Source organism: Tursiops truncatus, chromosome 5 (genome assembly GCF_011762595.2).
Source record: "Tursiops truncatus isolate mTurTru1 chromosome 5, mTurTru1.mat.Y, whole genome shotgun sequence".
Classification (NCBI taxonomy): domain Eukaryota; kingdom Metazoa; phylum Chordata; class Mammalia; order Artiodactyla; family Delphinidae; genus Tursiops; species Tursiops truncatus.
The window spans coordinates 35943664-35961563 of NC_047038.1; the positions used below are offsets into that span (position 1 = coordinate 35943664).

Here is a 17900-nt window from a genome sequence, read left to right on the forward strand (position 1 = left end):
GGACTTTCCCCTGAGGCAGTGGGACCACAGCAGGTTGACGTGTTGTTTGATTCTTACTGTTGTTGTTTTGATTATTTTCTAGGCAGGGGTGCAATGTGGGCTGACTCCTGCTTCAGGAGGCTTCCTCTTGGTGGCTGTAGCTGGGTGACTGGAGTCGGGGGGCCAGGGAGACTGCTTGGTAGTCTGCCAGGCTGCAGGTGGCAGGTGCGGGGAAAGGGAAGGACGCTAGAGGGAATCTGACAGGTGGCACCGTGGGTTTGGGCATTGCCCGTGAGGGGCAGGCAGCAAAGTCAATGGTGGGAGGAGCGGCCCATGCCTGTGTGTCCCCCTGAGCTGGGGTTTGTCCAGTAGATGAGTCCATTCTTTTCTCTCCACTTGCGGAAGCAAGTTTGCCACCAGCCGGGTTCCCCACTGTGGGGACGAACTCCCAGGCCCCAGGCTTCCCTTCACCCCCTCCTCTTTCTCTGTCCCTCTGAGCTCCATCCACCACACCATCTGCAGTGCCTGGCTCCGGGGGGTAGAGTGCTATGTCCTCACGTTTGGAAAAACACACCCACAGGAAACCGGTGCTGGCCGGCCCTGTCCCCATGGAGAGATGTCCCGTGCTGAGTACCTACTGTCTAGGACCTTCTCAACAGTGACAGCTCCACTTCACAGATGGGAAGACCGAGGCCCAGGGAACTCAGATCACAGACCGCAGACCAGAGTGACTGACTGGGATTTGCATCCAGGTCTGCCTGCCTCTTTTCTAACTGCATGACCGCCTCGATTTAGGGCCTCAATTCCTCCATCCACAAGATGGGGGCAACAGTAGCACCTGCATCACAGTCATTGGGAGGCTTAGATGGATTTGTCCTGTAAGAGGCTGACCGTGGTGCCTGATGAGGGGCATGTGCCTTGCTCTTCTTATGCCTCGTCCCCTGGAGGAGAGGAAGGTGGGGGAGTGTGATGGGCATCTTCAGGCTCTAAAGGGCCTTCTTTGTGGCGGGGGAGTGGGCTTGTTTGGGGCAGCTTCCAGGTGCTGGAAGGCACTAACAGCAGAAGTCCTAAGGAAGCCCTTTTAATTTGTGTGTCTGCATGTTTTGGGCTTGAAATAGGAAGTGCTCTCTAAAGTAGGGATGCCCTGGAGAGCAGACGTTCCCATTGTGGTGGCGTCTTCCTGTCCCTGGAAGGACTTTCAAGAGAGGCTGGAAGGCCACGTGTGGCAGCTCCCGCAGGGGAATGGCCAGGAGGAGGTGACCTGTGGGGCCTCTGGGTCCCAGGGTCCCTGCTCACTGACCTTGTCTTTGTTTGCGTTATTTTTTCATCACACATTGAAAAGCCCTGTTTCTGGGCCTCTTCATGGCCTTCCAAGTACTGTCATAGCCATTGTCCCAGTTGGCCCTTACCAGTGTGCTGGTGGGGTCGTGCTAGTGACCTGACCAGTGGGAGTCAGAGGCTGCCCGCCGAGCTTCCCCTGCCAGGGCCCGCAGTCTCTGCCCTGCCACCCCAGGCCACAGCCCACACCCCCTTTCTCCTCTGCTTACCCCCATCCTTCCACAATAACCAGCTTTTCAGCAAACCCAGATGTGTGGCTTTTTAGTGTGTGTGTGTCTGTGTGTGTGTGTGTGTGTGTGTGTGAGCCTCAATTTCCTCATCTCTTAATCGGAGAACAACCTTTGCGCTGCCTGCCCCTGGGTCACTCTGTGGTTTGGCCGCAGTGAGGTGGGCCATGGCGGGCAGCTGGTAAACCAGACTCAGATGGGGCTCGCCTGCAGTGACTTGGGCGCTCTGAACCCCTCTGAGCCCAGTTCCCTCGGTGGAACGATGGGAATGATGATCCCGTCAGCCTGTGGGCCTGCTGTGAGCGCACCTGCTCAGAGCCTGCCGATTCTGTGCTTGCCTTTGTTGTTGGTAACAGGAATTCTGAAGCACCCAGGCCTTCCCGAGTCATTGGAGGCTCCGAGGAGGCTTCACAAGACGCTCAGGACCCCTTCTGGGGAATCCCGACATGGAGGCTGGCGAGGCAGGTCTGCGCGTCTCAGAAAGGCTTTCCTTGGACATTCGGGGCCTCCCCATCCTCGTTGGAAATGCTGACCTAGTGCATGTGGCGTGTATGGGATGTGTGTTGTGTTTGGAGGGTATGTGTGTGGTGAGTTTGTGGTGTTTGGTGTGCATCTGTGTGTGTGTGTGTGGTGTTTGATGCCTGTGGTGTGGTGTGTGTGTCTTCGTCAGCTTGGGCTGCTATAACTGAACTCCATAGACTGCATGGCTTAAACAACAGGCATTTATTTCTCACAGTTGTAGAGGCTAGAAGTCCAAGATCACGGTGCCAGGTTGCTCAGGTTCTTATGGGAGCCCTCTTCCTGGCTTGTAGACAGCTGCCTTCTTGCTGAGTCCTCACAAGGCAGAGACTACAAAGGCACTAATCCCATTCACGAGGACTGCACCCTCACGATCTAACTTTTTCCCAAAGGCACACCTCCTAATACCATCGCATCGGACATTAGAATTTCGACATACGAATTTTGGAGAGAGACATTCAGTCCTTAGCAGTGCGTATGTGTACTCACTTCTCTGTGGTGTATATGTGTGGTGTGTGCATTGTGTGTGTGCTTCTGTATGATGTGTGCATTGTGTGTGTGCGTTTGTGTGGTGTGTGGTGTATGTAGAATATTAACAGAAGCCACCCCTCCCTGTCACTAGAGGGACCCTCAGATGTTTGTTGGGTGCAAAATGTATAACCTGAACTAGAAAAGGAGGCCAGCACAGCGCAGGCCCTGTGGTTGCAGAGTCCGCGGCTGGGAGACTTGGCAGCAGGGGGCTTGAGTCCCAGCTCAGTGGGAACGGGTGGCCCTCGGTGTAGGGAGGAGCTAGGCAGGGTCTTGGCTCCGGTGGCCCCTGGGATGAGAGGGTCCTAGGTGAGGGGTCAGCCAGCCCAGGCAGGGGAGCCCAGCTGCTGTGATGAATGACATCATTGGCCCGGCGGTGGGGGCCATGGGAGCCGAGGGCACTCCAGTGAGCTGGGGCTGGGCCCGTGGGGTCCGTGTGGGGTGGTGCCCACCCCACAGCCTCTACAGCTCAAGGCAAGCTCTGCCGACTGCCAGGTGGGCTCAGGGGAGTGGTGAGTTCTCCTCTCCCCACTGGGCCCCCCTCCCTGTGACCCCAGGCAGGCCTCCGATCTGTCTGGGCCTCAGTTTCCCCATCGGTAAAATGATTCTGTCTCCTGTGGCAGCCCCAACCCTGCTGGACTCGTGGCCCTGGATGGTGGCTGAGAGTCAGTCTGGTGAGGCTCGGGCTGCAGGGACACCCTGACCCTGCCTGTGGGGCGGAGAGGGCTGCCGGAGGAGGTGTGGCCGGAGTCGCGCGCTGGGCACAGTTAGGAGGTGGCCCTGTCAGGCAGGGAGAGGCACGGGCTGAGGACGGCAGGGGACGGCAGGTGTGGCACACGGGGGCCACCACTGGTTCAGGCCGGGCAGTGGATCAGGGCCCAGCACAGCGGGCTGCTTTCTGTGGCCATGGGCACTGTCCCCTGCAGGTTGTCAGCAGGGAGTGGCGAGGAGGGTCATCCCACTGCCCCTGGAGCCTGGGGGGGCAGGCAGTGTGCAGGCCAGGAGACAGGGAAGGCCACAGTCAGGCCAGCGGGACGGCCAGAGCCTTGGGAGGAGGGGACACCTCTGAGAACTGGTGGGAACAAGGCTTGGTGGCCGGACACTGATGGTCAGGAGCCCCGGAGTCAAGGTGAGGACCGAGCCGCCACACAGAGAGCTTGGAGCAGGGCCCAGGGAGCCGAGCGCTGCCAGATGTGCTGTTCTGTCATCATTTCTAAGACGTGGCAGCTCCGGGCTGCTGGGGTCTGTCGCGGGACGCAGAGGCCCCGGCACCGTGGCCGCAGGCAGTCTGCTCTGGGGTTAGCCGTGGTGGCAGCCCTGGCGCCCACACCACCCCTGCGCGGCCCGCTCCACTCCATGGCTCGAGAGTCCTGGGTGAGGAGAGCGCAGAGGTTGGTGGCGGAGCTGGGCTGAGCGACTGAGCCCAGCTCCTTCTGGGTCCTCTTTATAGCCCTGAGCCCCGGAGCCCAGGATGTGTGTTAGGAAAACCCGACTCAGCTGACTTTATTTATTACATCTCATGAACTTTTTTTTTTAAACTCCCACTGACTCTCTTGCACCAACACTGTATAAGAAGAGTCTGGACAGGTAGCACCTTATTAATTTGCTGTAATTGGAGAATGAGGTGTCCTAAGAATGTTAATATTTTAGGCCTTGCAGGCTTTTTATGTATTAAAGGTAATACTGAAGGTAATAAAAGTAATTATTATTTTACTCTCTTAAGTTTTGGGGGGGAAGGTATGGTAGAAAAATCTTTGCTCTCTTTTCATTCTCCTATCTGCGTGTTTGCCTTTTGCAGAACACCGTCTGCCGGTTTTTAGTTTCCTTCTGCTCTGGGCTGGGAGAACAGACAGCACAGCTTGCTAGCACTGTGTGTAAATCATGAGATAGTAGGCTCTGAGTGAGGGACAGGGGATTTGCCTGTGGTGTGGCGTGAGCTGGCTTATTACTGATGGGAAAGGAAGCAGGGAAAGAAGCAGGGCTCAGTGCTGAGAAGCTGGCTATCTTAAGTCATTCAACAAAGTGCTGAATGTGTCCCACGAGCGTTTTTCCCTTCATGCCCAGTGTATTCCTTTCCGGTGTCTGCCATAAAGAATTTCCACAAGTGGAGAGGCTTAAAACGACAGAAATTTACTTTCTTACAGCTTTGGAGGCCAGAGTCCAAAATCTGGCGGTGTCAGTGGTGTCGGCGGGGTGCTGCTCACTCTGGAGGCTCTAGGAGAGGACCCCCCGACCTCCTCCAGCTGCATCACTCCAATCCCCCCTCTCTCTTCACACGGCCTTCCCTTCTGCGTGCTCTCTGCTCTGTGTCTCTTTCAAGGGCGCATGTCACTGAATTTAAGACTCGCCCTCATCGTGGATGATCTCATCTTGGGATCTTTAACTTGATTACATCTGCAAAGACCCTTTTTCCAAATAAGGGCATATTCCCAGGTTCCGGGGAATAGGATGTGAACATGTCTTTTGGGGACCATCATTCAGCCCACTGTGGTCCTCATCAGCTAAAAGCTGACCCCTGTTGCTCGGGACCTGCTGCCCAACCAAGCATCCTCAGAGTTGCGCTTAAATTCTGTCCGGGGCCAGCATCGCCGGTGCATGGTGTGGTTGTAGAGGCCGTCAGGGGGCTTCACTCTTGGTTTAATGCTCAGTGTCGTGGTCATGAAAAGCTGAATAGCTTTTGAAACAAGACCCTCGCATTTCCATTTTGCACTGGGCTGCACATTCTGTACCTGGCCTTGACTCTGTCCATGGTCTCTAGGCCCCATGTAGTCGGGCAGTTTACTCCCCTTGTCTCCCTCTGCCAGTGACTTGGGTAATATTTGATAGAGGTCTCAAATACCCCGTTTACTATTTCTTTCCAACGCCAATCCCAATCCAGAGTTATTTTATGTATTCATTTCCGTAGTCGTCTCCCTGGCTAGAAAGTTCTATGATGGCTGGGACGCTGTCTGGCCCTCCATCGCATCCCAGGGCTAGCGCAGGGCCGGCGCTGAGTATAACTTCTGGAGCGCACCTTCTCGGCCCTTCTCTCCCCGTGGTGTGGCATCGAGCAGTCACATCTCCTTGCTGAGACTCTCGGGCTTCTTTGTCAACACTGTGCTGTGCCGTGTTCTGTGGGGTGACAATACACAGTGCTACTAGCTGTCACTAGGGCCTGATTTTAATGGCTTTGGCTTTGACACCGTGTGGGCTGTGAGGGCAGCCCTACCAAATGGAAGGTCTGGGGTCCCCCAGGGAAATGTGAGTGCGGGAGGGGCCGTTAGCTTATCAGGGCATCCCGTTGGCCGCCTGACCAGCTCAGGCCTGGCCAGGCAGGCACAGAGGCCTGGAGGCCTGCAGAGCACCATGCTTGGCTGTCACCTCCTCCAGGGGCTGTGCTACTCCCCCAGGCTGGCTTGGGCACCAAAACTGGGCCCAGAGCTAGCAGTTCTGGGCAACCAGTGCTGTGCTAGTCCTTGGGGTGGGGAGGGAACCACTAACCTTTAGTGAGTCAAAAAGCCCAGTTTTCAGAGTGCGGTCCTTAGACTCTGCTCCTGAATCACCTGGGTGTGTGGATGAGACATCCAGGTCCCCTGGCCCCCTCCCCACAGGCCTCAAGCTTTGAGCTCTGTGCTCCCCCAGAATCCTGCCTGTGAATCAAGCACCAGGGTGACCGAGGCCCAGTTACACTTGCAGATCGAGGTCTCTAGTTGCTTAGATGGCATGGTCTCATCTTGATGAGGCCGGGACTGGACCAGACAGAGCTACTCAATGAGGGTGGTCACCTGGGAGCCTCACCTGGGAGCCTGGGAGACGTGCAAATCAGATTCCTGGGGGTGGGCCCAGGACTCCGTCTTAACAAGCTTCCAAGTGATTCTGATGCGGCCCCTGTTGGAGAAGCCCTAGGTCAGTGTTGTGAATGGTGGGCCATCTTCGGGGTGAGCAGGTGCCCGGATCAGGGAGGGAGGCATCGGCAAACGCTGCCTGCCATCGTGTTTGAGTGCCCCAGGTGAGGGGGCGCCGGCCCGCTCTCTCTGCTGACCTGGCTTCCTTCCTCCCCCAGGATCCCAAGTGATGGTGGTTTACGCAGAGGAGCTGAGCCCTGTGAGACTGATTAGTGCGGTGGAGCTGGGAGCGGCGCCTGCTGGCTGGCGGGAGTGAGCACAGGATCTCAGCGTCTCAACCTGAGAGGAAGCATGTCTAAGAAAGGCCGGAGCAAGGGCGAGAAGCCTGAGATGGAGGTGGACGCGGTGCAGATGGCCAACGAGGAGCTGCGGGCCAAGTTGACCAGCGTTCAGATCGAGTTCCAGCAGGAAAAGAGCAAGGTGGGAGGGACAAGGGCCTCCTGGCTCAAGTGAGGGGTGGGCTGTGAACTCCCGGGGGACAGACTGCCCCCGAGGGAAGTGTGAAGGGTGTGCCCCAGGGCTGGGGTGGGGCTGGGCGCTCCACCTCTCTGAGCCTCAGCTTGCCTCACTTTAAAATGGGTATAACATCAGTGGTGGTACAGAGACCACCTGGATGCGAATCCTGTCCGCTACCCGCCCCCCACCGACCCTCCCCGACATTTGGCTCTGATCTCGGACAAGGTACTTCATTCTCCACACCGTAATTTCCCTCACCTGCAAGATGGGATCATAACAGTACCACCTGATGGGCCGGTGGGCAGGAGTAAGGATGTAAATACGTATATCAATACGTAAAGCAGCGGTCCCCAACCTTTCTGGCACCAGGGACCGGTTTCGTGGAAGATGGGTTTTGCATGGACAGGGTCAGGGGTAGGGTACAGGCGGTAACGCGAGCAGTGGGGAGCCGCCACGGGGAGCGCCAGCTGAAGCTTCGCTCGCTCGCCCGCCGCTCACCTCCTGCTGTGCGGCCCGGTTCCTAACAGGCTGCGGACCGGTACCGGTCCACGGCCTGGGGGTTGGGGACCCCTGACATAAAGGGCTTGATTTGGAGCCTGGCTCTGTGATGGGAGCTGTTTTGCTCTCGTAAGGCAGGTATGAGCTTTGGAGCCAGTCAGTACGATGCCCCGTTGGGTGCCAATCAAAGTGTCGGCGTGATGGGCAGCCAGTCACAGTGGGAGGAGCCCAGGCTTCCTAACCATGCAGACCTGGCTTCAGACCTCACCTTGACCCCCGACTGGCTTCACGATCTTAGACAAGTGACATAAAGCCTCTGAACCTCCGTTTTCTCACGTGTAACATGGCATCACGATAACCACCCAGTTTAAGGTTGTCTTAAAGATCTTAGGTAATGTAAGCAAGAAAAGCCCATCCGGTGCCTGGGCGCTGCCCCAGCCCTCCTTGTTGGTGTGGTTCTGACCTGGGTGGTTTGAGGGCAGAAGCAGGCGGGGTGGAGGTGCTCTCCTAGCAGGATGGAGCCGCCATTCGTGTGAGAAGAGAAGGAGGACGGGGTTAGGGCTTGCTCCTGGGGGGCCCGACGGAGGGGCTGGCCTTATACCCCAACCGTGAAGGTACCCTCCGGCCCTGCCCATAGCACCTGAGGGAGGGGAGGGGCTGCTTGGGGGATGGCAGCAGGTGTCTGGTTGAGAGCTGCAGTGCTGAGCGGGGTCCAGCTCCTGGGTGGGGAGGGGGCTGGGGCTTGGTCCTTGGCTCTGACCCCAGCTCAAGACAGCTACATGGAGAGCAGAGGCAGAGCCCCCGACCTGGGGCAATGAAGACTGGGCTCCTGGAGCTTGCGGACACATGTGCTGCCTCCCATCCCCAGACGCTCAGAGTTCCAGGGCCAGTGCAGCCAAGGTGTTTCAGCACAGTTGCTGGTGGTGCCAGCCTGTCCACATCCTGTCCAGCTCAGGAAGGATTTGCCTGCCAGGATCCCCTGGGTTGTCAGCTGCACAGCTGGGCCTAGAGGGGCTGACCAGGCAGTAGCAGCAGCAGCTGTGGTTATGGGGAAAGCCGCACAGCCAACGTCATTCGGCCAGGTCTCCGTCCCACCTCCACCACCTAACTCGCCTTGAGGCCTTGGGGCAAGCCAGGTAGCTGCCTTATGCCTCAGTTTCCCTATCTGTTAAATGGGGACATCTGATGTGTCTGCTTCCCTGGGTTGTTTAAGGAATAAATGAGAGAGTCATATCCGGAGCCTGGGCACTGCCTGTCACATGTAGTTACTCAGCGGTTGGCAGACACGTGTCTGCTACACAGGCCACACCAGGTACCTTAGAGGGCCTCCTGACCCTCATAGTGACCTGTGAGGTCAGATGTGGCTTTCCCCACTTTATAGGTGGGCAAACTGAGGGTTGGAGAGGAGAGGTGGCTGGGCTGCCGTAACAAAGTACCACAGACCGGGGTAGGGGTTCAACAACAGAGATTTATTTCCTCACAGTCCTGGAGGCTGGGAGTCTGAGATCAAGGTGTGGGCAGGGTTGGTTTTTCCTGAGGCCTCTCTCCTTGGCTTATAGACGGCCGCCCTCTCCCTGTGTCCTCACATGCTCTTCTCTGTGTGCATCTGTGTCCTAATCTCTTCTTGTCAGGGCACCAGTTGTATTGAATCAGGACCCACCCCCAGGACCTCATTTAACTTAGTAACCTCTTTTAAGACTGTCTCCAAATACAGTCACATTCTGAGTGTCTGGGGGTTAGGACGGCCACTCAGGAATTTGGGGGGACACAGTTCAGCCCGTCACAGCAGGTGTGCACAGTCACAGGTCACACAGGTGTTGGCACTGGGTTGGAAGCCAGGCCTACAAGAAACCCAGTCTGTGCCTCCCCAGGCACCTCCTGCCTCTACGTGCCCTGGCTGCCCGTTTGCTCAGTCCAGCCACCCCGTGGCCCTGCCGGGGGCGTTATCCAGGCCGCCACTGGGAGAGTTTCTGTTCTCAGAGAATTCAGCAATGTGCTTACTGGCTGGTATGAGAAACATAAGTGTAAACTTTGTGATTGCGTTTAACTGCTGTTTCTATATGATCTCATGATAACTGTTGCTGATGTATTTACAGTGTTGTTACTTGAGTAGAGGAGTCCCCATTGAACACCGCAGGGCGAGGGCATGTGGGGAACGTACCTGTTGGTTCATCCACACATTCATCGAGCCCCCAGCCCCCCGCCCCGTGCCTGTGCTCTGGGCCTGGGCTGGGCGTTTGGAAGTGACTCAGAAACGGCCCGCCCTCAGGCAGGCTGGGTGCTCAGATACTCAGGGAGCTAGCCGGATGACAGTACTTGGCATGTTGCACCAGAGATTTTAGGAAGCCATGCAACGGTCAGAGTGGCCCGAGAAAGCTTTGCAGGGGTGGTCTGGAGCTGGCTCTGAAGGATTTTGCTGGCTGGCCCAAAAGGGAGCAGGGCTCACACCGTTCCAAGTGTCTGGCATCACCTGGGAGTATGCGCAGCACCAATCAGCGTGCCAAGGCCACTGGGGCAGAGACCCTGACTTGTTGAGGCCCATGGCCTGGAGTGGGTGGGGGCAGAGAGGGCAGTGGTCAGCACATGGGCCCAAGCCAGGCCATGAAGGTTCCGGCTGCTGCCCAGCGCTCACCGAGCTGGTGATTCATTCGTTCTTGCAATGAGCAGCCCACCCTGGTCTGGATCTACACTGGGCCAGGGACTAGTCCAGCTACAGAAGTGAATCAGGCTTCATCTTGCCCTGCAGGGGCTGCCGGCTGCAGTGGGTAGGCCGGGAGAGTTGGAATTTGGGTGTGATGTGTGTGGTGATGGAGGGAATGATGCAGGGCTCTGGGAGCCCAGGGGAGGCCCTGACCCAGTCGGGGAAGCCTTCCAGGTCTCCTGGAGAATGGAGGGAAGGTGAGGCACAGGGACCAGGCAGAGGGACCAGCTAGCCTAGGAGCCGGCACCCACGTGGGGGCAGGGGGAAGGCCAGTGCCCCAGAACCGCGGTCACCCTCATGCCCCAGGGAGTGGATGCTGTCATTCATTCTTTACAAAACTGCCAGGCCCCTCAGCCTTTCATTCTTTCCTTTGCTCAGTCCGTGGCTAGTTATTGAGCACCTACTGTGTGCCATGCTGTGTCCCAGAAGCTGGGTTGCCCTGGAGGTCCTCTCCTGGAGCTAGTGTCTAATGGGGGAGGTAGGGAACGAAGGCCAGGAGATTAACGTGTAATATTTATTCCATAGTGAAAAGTGCCAAGAAAGTAAAGCAGCAGAAGCTGGTGGAGAGTCGTGGGGCTGCAGTGGGGGTGGCTCTTTTGGGAGGTGGTCAGCAAAGGGGTGCTGCAGGGGGTGGGAGGGCAGGTCCTGCAGAGGCCTGGCTGGGAGCATTCCAGGCAGAAGGGCCGGCTTGGGGAAAGGCCGCAGGCGGGAAGGTGCCTGCATGTCTGAGGTGCAGCAGCCAGGGACGTGGCTTGAGCTGGGTGGTTAGGGAGGAGGACCGGAGAGCCATCAGCCGGGGTCAGTCCTGTGGGCCGGGGAGGACGTGGGCTTGTATGCTGGATGCCACAGAGCCCTCGAGGGTGTTTTTGGTTTTCTTTCGTATTTTTACGTGTATCAGTTCAGTCATTTATATCACTATGAACACTATTTTACACTTCGGCTTATAATCCAAAAGTAACTTTATTTTGTTGCTCAGACTGTTCTAGCTTTGGCCACGGGAATCTCTTTCAGTTGACCCCTGTGTTCCTTTGCACCCCATCATTGTGGCATTTATTTATTAATTTATTCTTGGGTACACCCTTACTTTCCAGTCCTGTAAGGTGCTCCAGGTTCGTCTCGTATATTCCCTGCCCCAGTCCTAGAGCCACTCATTTCTCCAAGGAGCCCTGGTCCCACTTATTAGAGAATGGCATGAGAAACCAGGATCTGGGCACTGGGTGTGCTCACCGCTGCTGGCATGTCGTTGCTTCTAGGCTTAGCTGACAGAGCAAGGAAGTGTATGCGTATATACTAACCGTGTATGTGTACATATCTAAAATATTTCTAAATGTAGCATCTATATGTATATTAAGTTAAACATGAGTTCTTACCGATGTCCCCAGGCTAATCCACTAGCACCTGGATCCTCTGGCCTTCTCCCCTGGCTCATCTGTCCTCCCTCCAGCGGGGAGGGCCTGACCCCACCACCCATTTACTTAGTTATTCAGCACTCTAGTGGTTTCAGAACGGTTAACCCTCACCCCGTGGATTCAGAGGGCAGTAGAGGGAAACCTTCTAACGTGTGTGTTCAGAGGCCTGTGCTGGCCGCTGGGAAGGACTAAAGGGCGAGTGTGCGGGGGCAGAGGCAGGGCGATGGGTGAGAAGGTGACTGCCACGGTCTGGCAGAGGGCTGCTGCCACTGGCTTGGACCAGGGTGGTCGCAGGGAACGGGGAAAAGTGGTCTAGGCCTGGAAGTGGAGACCCGGCGCTGACAGATGGGCTGAGGAGCTGGGGAAGGAGCCAAGTGGAGGCTGACTTCACTGTGCCCAGGGGGCGCTGGCGGTGCTGCCTCAGAGTTCTCCAGGCCAGCCCCTCCCACCTAGATGCCTGCCCTTTGTTGGTCACTTTGCTCTTGCCACATTTAGAGCCCAGGCGCTGAGGCAAGGCTGGTAAGGGCCCCTCTCTCCTGCTGCACCTCTGGACTTGGGGGCAGGGCACAGCTTGGAGGCAGCTGGCGAGTCAAGTGGCACATGACTTTCGTAGACCTGCTCCACTCAATGGAGTAAGGAGCGGGTGCTCTGTGCCCACCAGGGGCCACCCCGCCTCACTGTGCCACACCTGGCTCATGGCGCCTGGGCTCGGCCCTCAGCTTTTCTAGGCAGAGCTGGTGGGACCCAGCAGGGCCTTCTCCCGCAGCCCATCCACTGTTAGCCTCCCTGCCCTACACACGGGTGTCACCTGGCCCATCTCAGCTGGCCCCCTCTGCCCCTCCCAGGGGCAGGCCCGGCCTCGCCCAGGCTGCCCTGCACACGCCTCTGCTCACGCTGGCCGCATTCCTCCTTCCTTTACTGCCTGGGACCAAACTCCCCTTTATCCGCTCATCCGCTTTCAGCTTTCCTCCTCCCAACAGTCTTTAAGGGGCAGCTGTTGATAGCCTTGTTTCCCAGGGAAGGGTCAGGAAGCTCTGGGAGGTCTGTATAGTCAGGGTTCTTCAGAGAGAAGAAGAACCAGTAGGAGAGAGAGATGGAGGGGGATTTGGTGTTTTCAAGAAGGTGGCTCACATGGTCACGGAGGCTGACAAATCTGAAATCGGCGGGGCAGATAGGCTGGAAATCCGAGCGAGCACTGATCTCACAGTAACGAGGCAGAATTCCTTCCTCACTGGGGGACCTCAGTCTTTTCTCTGAAGGCCTTCAACTGACTTGGTGAGGCCCACCCACATTATAGAGGGTCATCTGCTTTACTCCAGGTCTACTGATTTAAATGTTAATCACATCCTTAAAAATTCCTTCACAGCAACATCTAGACTGGTGTTTGGCCGAATGACCTGGTACCACAGCCCTGCCCAGTTGACACGTAACATTAACCATCTCGAGGTTAAGTAGTTTGCAGAGGGAAATGCACTCGTCAGTGCAGATTCGGATTCCGACAAGATCCCATCCCTTTGACTTCAAATCACCGTCAGCATCCCAGAAAGTTAGAACAGTGTTGCCTCCTTAGAAGGAGAATGCCAGAAGCATTTAGTTCCTCCCTGGGGAGATCATGTTAAATATTTAAAGTTCTGGCTTCCTGGCACTCAATCCCTTAGGAAGAGGCCAATTCTAGCTCTTGGGTGAGATGAGCCCTCTGACAGGTCCGGTCCTTGTTTTATTTCTGTGATTATGCGTGTTTGATGTAAGGAGACATTGATCTTGTATCTTTGCCTGGCCAGGTTTATTTGCTCCTTTCCCTGCTGTTATGAGTAAGGATTTATCAACCCGAGTGACATCGTAAAACTCCTCACCTAAAAGTAATTTCAGCATGTTAGTGTTCTGTAGACTGTGGTCTGGGGGAAATGTTGCCACCTTGGAAGCAGCTCATCCATGAGAGACACATTGGTTTCTGTTCTTCGGAGATTGCTGTAATTTAGAAAACGAATGGGTTCCTGTGGAATGTGTGTAATTGTGTGATATTTGAAATAAAAAGATCGAATAAAGCCTTTTGGAGTGTTTGAAGAAGACACTCCCTTGGCATATTTTACAAATAATGTTTTTTTTTGCTGAATAGACGAATACCTTCTGTTGGGGTTAGCAGCCTGGCACCCGCAGAGCACTGGCCCTGGGGCCGGGCTCCTGGGGGTGAAGCCTGGCTCTGCCCCTTGGCAGCCCCTCATCCCAGGCAGGTCACCAGCGGCGCATCTCTGATGCTCGGCTGCCTTGTGGCAAAGCAGTTACCTCCTTCCTGGCTGCTGTGAGAGCTTCATGTGGCAGGGAGGGTCACAGAAGCCCCCAGCCCGGGCAGGAGAGCCACTCAGCAGTGAGGGCACCTCCACCCCTGCCCCTCTCTACGTCCACCTGCTCGGCCTCCTCTAACTCCAGAGTTCAGGGCATGGGCACTGGAAATGTGTTTCTGGTTTACAATCTGTTCTGCTCTGATGAGACAGATGATTTCTGCGCGGCATATTTTGTGACTGATAAACTGTCCTTACTCGTAAATCTCCAAATTGGAAGGGATGTTAAAGCCTTACTCTCCTCTCCAACACCCTCAGATGTTTTTCCACAGCTGGGAACATCTCAACAAAATAGTAGGGAAGACTCTGCGTGGGACTGATGGAGGTGGCAGGAGGGGGAACTGGAGAGTGGGGACCGGGGGAGGGTCTCAGGGGCCTGTCACACACGAAGGGACACGGGGAGGTGGCGGCAGGCGTGGCCGGCTCCCCCAGCCCGGACCCTGACTGGCTCTCCCCCCACGGCTGCAGGTGGGCAAACTGCGCGAGCGGCTGCAGGAGGCCAAGCTGGAGCGCGAGCAGGAGCAGCGGCGACACACGGCCTACATCTCGGAGCTCAGGGCCAAGCTGCATGAGGAGAAGACCAAGGAGCTGCAGGCGCTGCGCGAGGTGCTTATCCGCCAGCACGAGCAGGAGGCAGCGCGCACGGCCAAGATCAAGGAGGGTGAGCTGCAGCGGCTGCAGGCCACGCTGAACGTGCTGCGCGATGGTGCAGCCGACAAGGTCAAGACGGCGCTGCTGGCCGAGGCGCGTGAAGAGGCGCGCAGGGCCTTCGACGGCGAGCGCCTGCGGCTGCAGCAGGAGATCCTGGAGCTCAAGGCGGCACGCAAGCAGGCGGAGGAGGCACTCAGCAACTGCATGCAGGCCGACAAGGCCAAGGCGGCCGACCTGCGCGCTGCCTACCAGGCGCACCAGGACGAGGTGCACCGCATCAAGCGCGAGTGCGAGCGCGACATCCGCCGGCTGGTAAGTGCGCTGCCCTCTCCCCCCCACCGGCTCGAGTGCGTACCTGACCTTCCGCACACGCAGCCCATCCTCCCTGCACACATGCAAGCCCTCCTGCACACACGCAGCCCATCCTCCCTGCACACACGCACCCTGCTCCCTCTTACGCACAAGCAACTTGTCCTCCCTGCACACATGCAAGCCCTCCTTCTGCACACACGCAGCCCATCCTTCCATGACGCATGCGCCGTGTCCTCTCCACAAGCAAGTGCCCCAGTCCTCCCTCACGGAGCAGTAAATGCCGAGTTTTGGGGACCCACTGTGCTCCAGGTATGGTTCTAGACCCTGGGGTCCCAACAAAGCCCCTGCCATCCTGGGCGTGGAATGGAAGCTTTGGCAGGTCTCTCCTGTCTCTGGAAGACACCTAAGAAATTTAAGGACTGGAGGCAGAAGGACCAGGTGTTCTTTTTGGAGGCCTGGTCCAGCTGTCCATCCTAGACTGGTCACCAGTCAGCGACAGAGCATCAGTTCACAGCTTAACAAGCCAGTACCAAGAATGGCAGAAGAGATGCACTGATTTTAAATGTCTAATGTATAGAAAATCTAAGCACATACCGATACTAAGTTCTCAGAAGTATTCCCCAGCCCCTTTTCCCTTTGTGTGTGTAGGGGCGGTGTTATCACATAATAGGAAGAGAAGGCTTTGGAGAAAGTCTCTTCTGGGTGTGAATCCAGACTCCCTCACTCGTTAGCTGTGTGAGCCCAAGCAAGTTGCTTACGGTCCCTAAGCCTCTGGTGCCTCACCTACAAAAGGAGAAATAATCACGTATCTGTTACCGCATTACGAGAATTAAGTTAACTAAAGCATCTATCCGCAGCTTGTAGATTGTGTAATAGGAGACATGTAAAATATGTTCCTCTGTTACAGGAAATGTATATTTAAGGTAAATAAAATGGGGAAAAAACAAGTATTTGCACAAGAGACAGACTGAGCTTAATTTAAAACGAACCAAGGACTTGGTGTCTGTTTCCATTTCAGTGCCAAACAGAAGTATCCCCAGCTCAGGTAGTCTCAGTGTGTGGGGGCCACTTAGGAGAACAGAGTGAAAAGAATAAATGTCCATTTCTCCAGTTCTCCACGCATTTGATAAATGTCCCTCGTCAGACAGGCCTCTTGGCAACGTGTTCAGAAAGTGGCCTGCGTTTTGTTTCTTTGTCAGCTGGATTGGATTAGAAATGCAAAAGGCTTCCAGGCTTCCACTTACACATTTAACATGCCTCTTAAGAAACAGTCAAGAAGAAAAGGCAATTATGGTCAACGTGGGGCTATTGGACACATTCTTTAGACCAGTTAGGATTAGGTCTGAGAAGACTCCCCCCAATACACAGGGGCTTAAAATCTGGAAGTTATTTCTCTTTCATATACAAAATCTGTAAAGTGCTCCACAGAGTAGGGTAGGCCACAGGGCCTCTTACCTCTTCTCTCAGAAGGGGCTCTGGGATGTGGCCATGGTCCTCATGGCCCCTCATGCCATGGAGTGCCAGCCATCACATCTGCATCCCAGGTTGGCAATAGGAGGGCAGATGAAGGAGGGTATGGTCTTCATTTAAAAGCACTTTTCTTTCTGGAGGTTCTATATACCTCCACTTCCGTCTCTTTGGCCGGAAGTTACTTGCTCAGCCTCACCCAGCTGCAAGGGGAGCTGGGAAATGCATGGCAGCTCCTAATAAATCCTGGTATGGCACTCTGTTCATTTCCTAGGGCTGCTATAACAAACTCCATGGCTTATAACAACAGGAATTTATTCTCTCGCAGCTCTGGAGTCTAGAAGTCTGAAAACAAGGTGTCAGCAGGGCTGTGCCCCTCTGAGGGCTCCAGGGAAGAACCTTTTGTTTGCCTCTTCCAGGCTTGGGTGGTTGCCGGGAATCCTTGGCGTTCCTCGGCTTGCAGCTGCATGACTCCAGCCTCTGCCTCCACATGGCCTTCTCTTCCCCATGTGGCTGTGTCTTGTCGTCTTCTTATAAGGACACCAGTTACTGGATCTAGGGCCCACCGCCATCTGTTATGATTTCATCTTAGTTATATCTGTAAAGACCCTATTTCTAATAGGATCACATTCTGATTTTCCTAATAGACATGAAATTTGAGGGGGACACCATTCACCCAACTACAGGTACCAAGGAGGAGACGAGAATGGATCTTGGGGTAGCAGCTTCTTTTTCATTCTTTGATGCTCCAAACTTTGCAAATGAAGTGGAACTAACATTTATTCACAAATTGGTGGGTTCGTTGGGAGCTGACTAAACTGAGGTTTTCACTGAGACGAGTGTCCTGATGGATGTGACTGCTGAGAAATGCTTAGATTCTGTGCCTCTGGGGCTGAGAGAGGGCATAGTGAGGGCTTTGCAGGGGCTGACCCGAGTCTGAATCATGGATCTGCTTCTGACTAGTGTGTGGGCACATTCACCTCTCAGGGCCTCAAGCTTATCTGTAAGATGGAGTAAATAATGTCTACTTTGAGGGTCTTTTGAAGACTGAGAGAGAGAGTGTCTCTTAAGTACCAATGTAGTCCCGAGCTCACACTAGCACGTAAGTAAAAAGTGATAGACGTCATCCAGACTGTTGTTCTTTCCCTAACTGTATGTCAGCTAGAATCTTATGGTTGCAAGAGACAGAGATTCCACCTCACACTAGCTTAAACCATGAGTCTGCCGGCTCTCATGACTGAAGTAGCAGGACTAGCCTCAGGCATAGCCCCAGTGGCACTAATGATGTCACCCCGGACCCAGGTTTCTCAGGCTCTGCTGTGTCCCCTGATGCATCATTCTCAGGCTCTGAGCTCTCAGTGTGCTGGTGAGATGCCACCACTGTGCCAGACCCCACATCCTCACAGGAAACAGCCCAGTTGATTTACAATGTTGTGTTAGTTTCTGCTCTACAGCAAAGTGAAGCTGTTATACATATACATATATCCACTCTTTTTTAGATTCTTTTCCCATATAGGTCATTACAGAGTATTGAGTAGAGTTCTCTGTGCTATACAGTAGGTTGTTATTAGTTATCTATTTTATATATAGTA

The 17900-nt window shown here is 55.2% G+C and overlaps 1 protein-coding gene across 3 annotated transcripts in view; it reads left to right on the forward strand.

The window, feature by feature from the left end:
* The window catches only part of JAKMIP1 (janus kinase and microtubule interacting protein 1), a 101170-nt gene that overhangs the window by 50915 nt on the left and 32355 nt on the right, over positions 1–17900 (forward strand). For all 3 annotated transcript variants that reach the window (XM_033856828.2, XM_033856830.2, XM_033856829.2), the window contains exons 2-3: positions 6634–6895; positions 14347–14841. In XM_033856828.2, the coding sequence (XP_033712719.1) occupies positions 6767–6895; positions 14347–14841 (624 nt within the window). In that variant the 5' untranslated portion in view covers positions 6634–6766. The remainder of the gene's footprint in view (positions 1–6633; positions 6896–14346; positions 14842–17900) is intronic.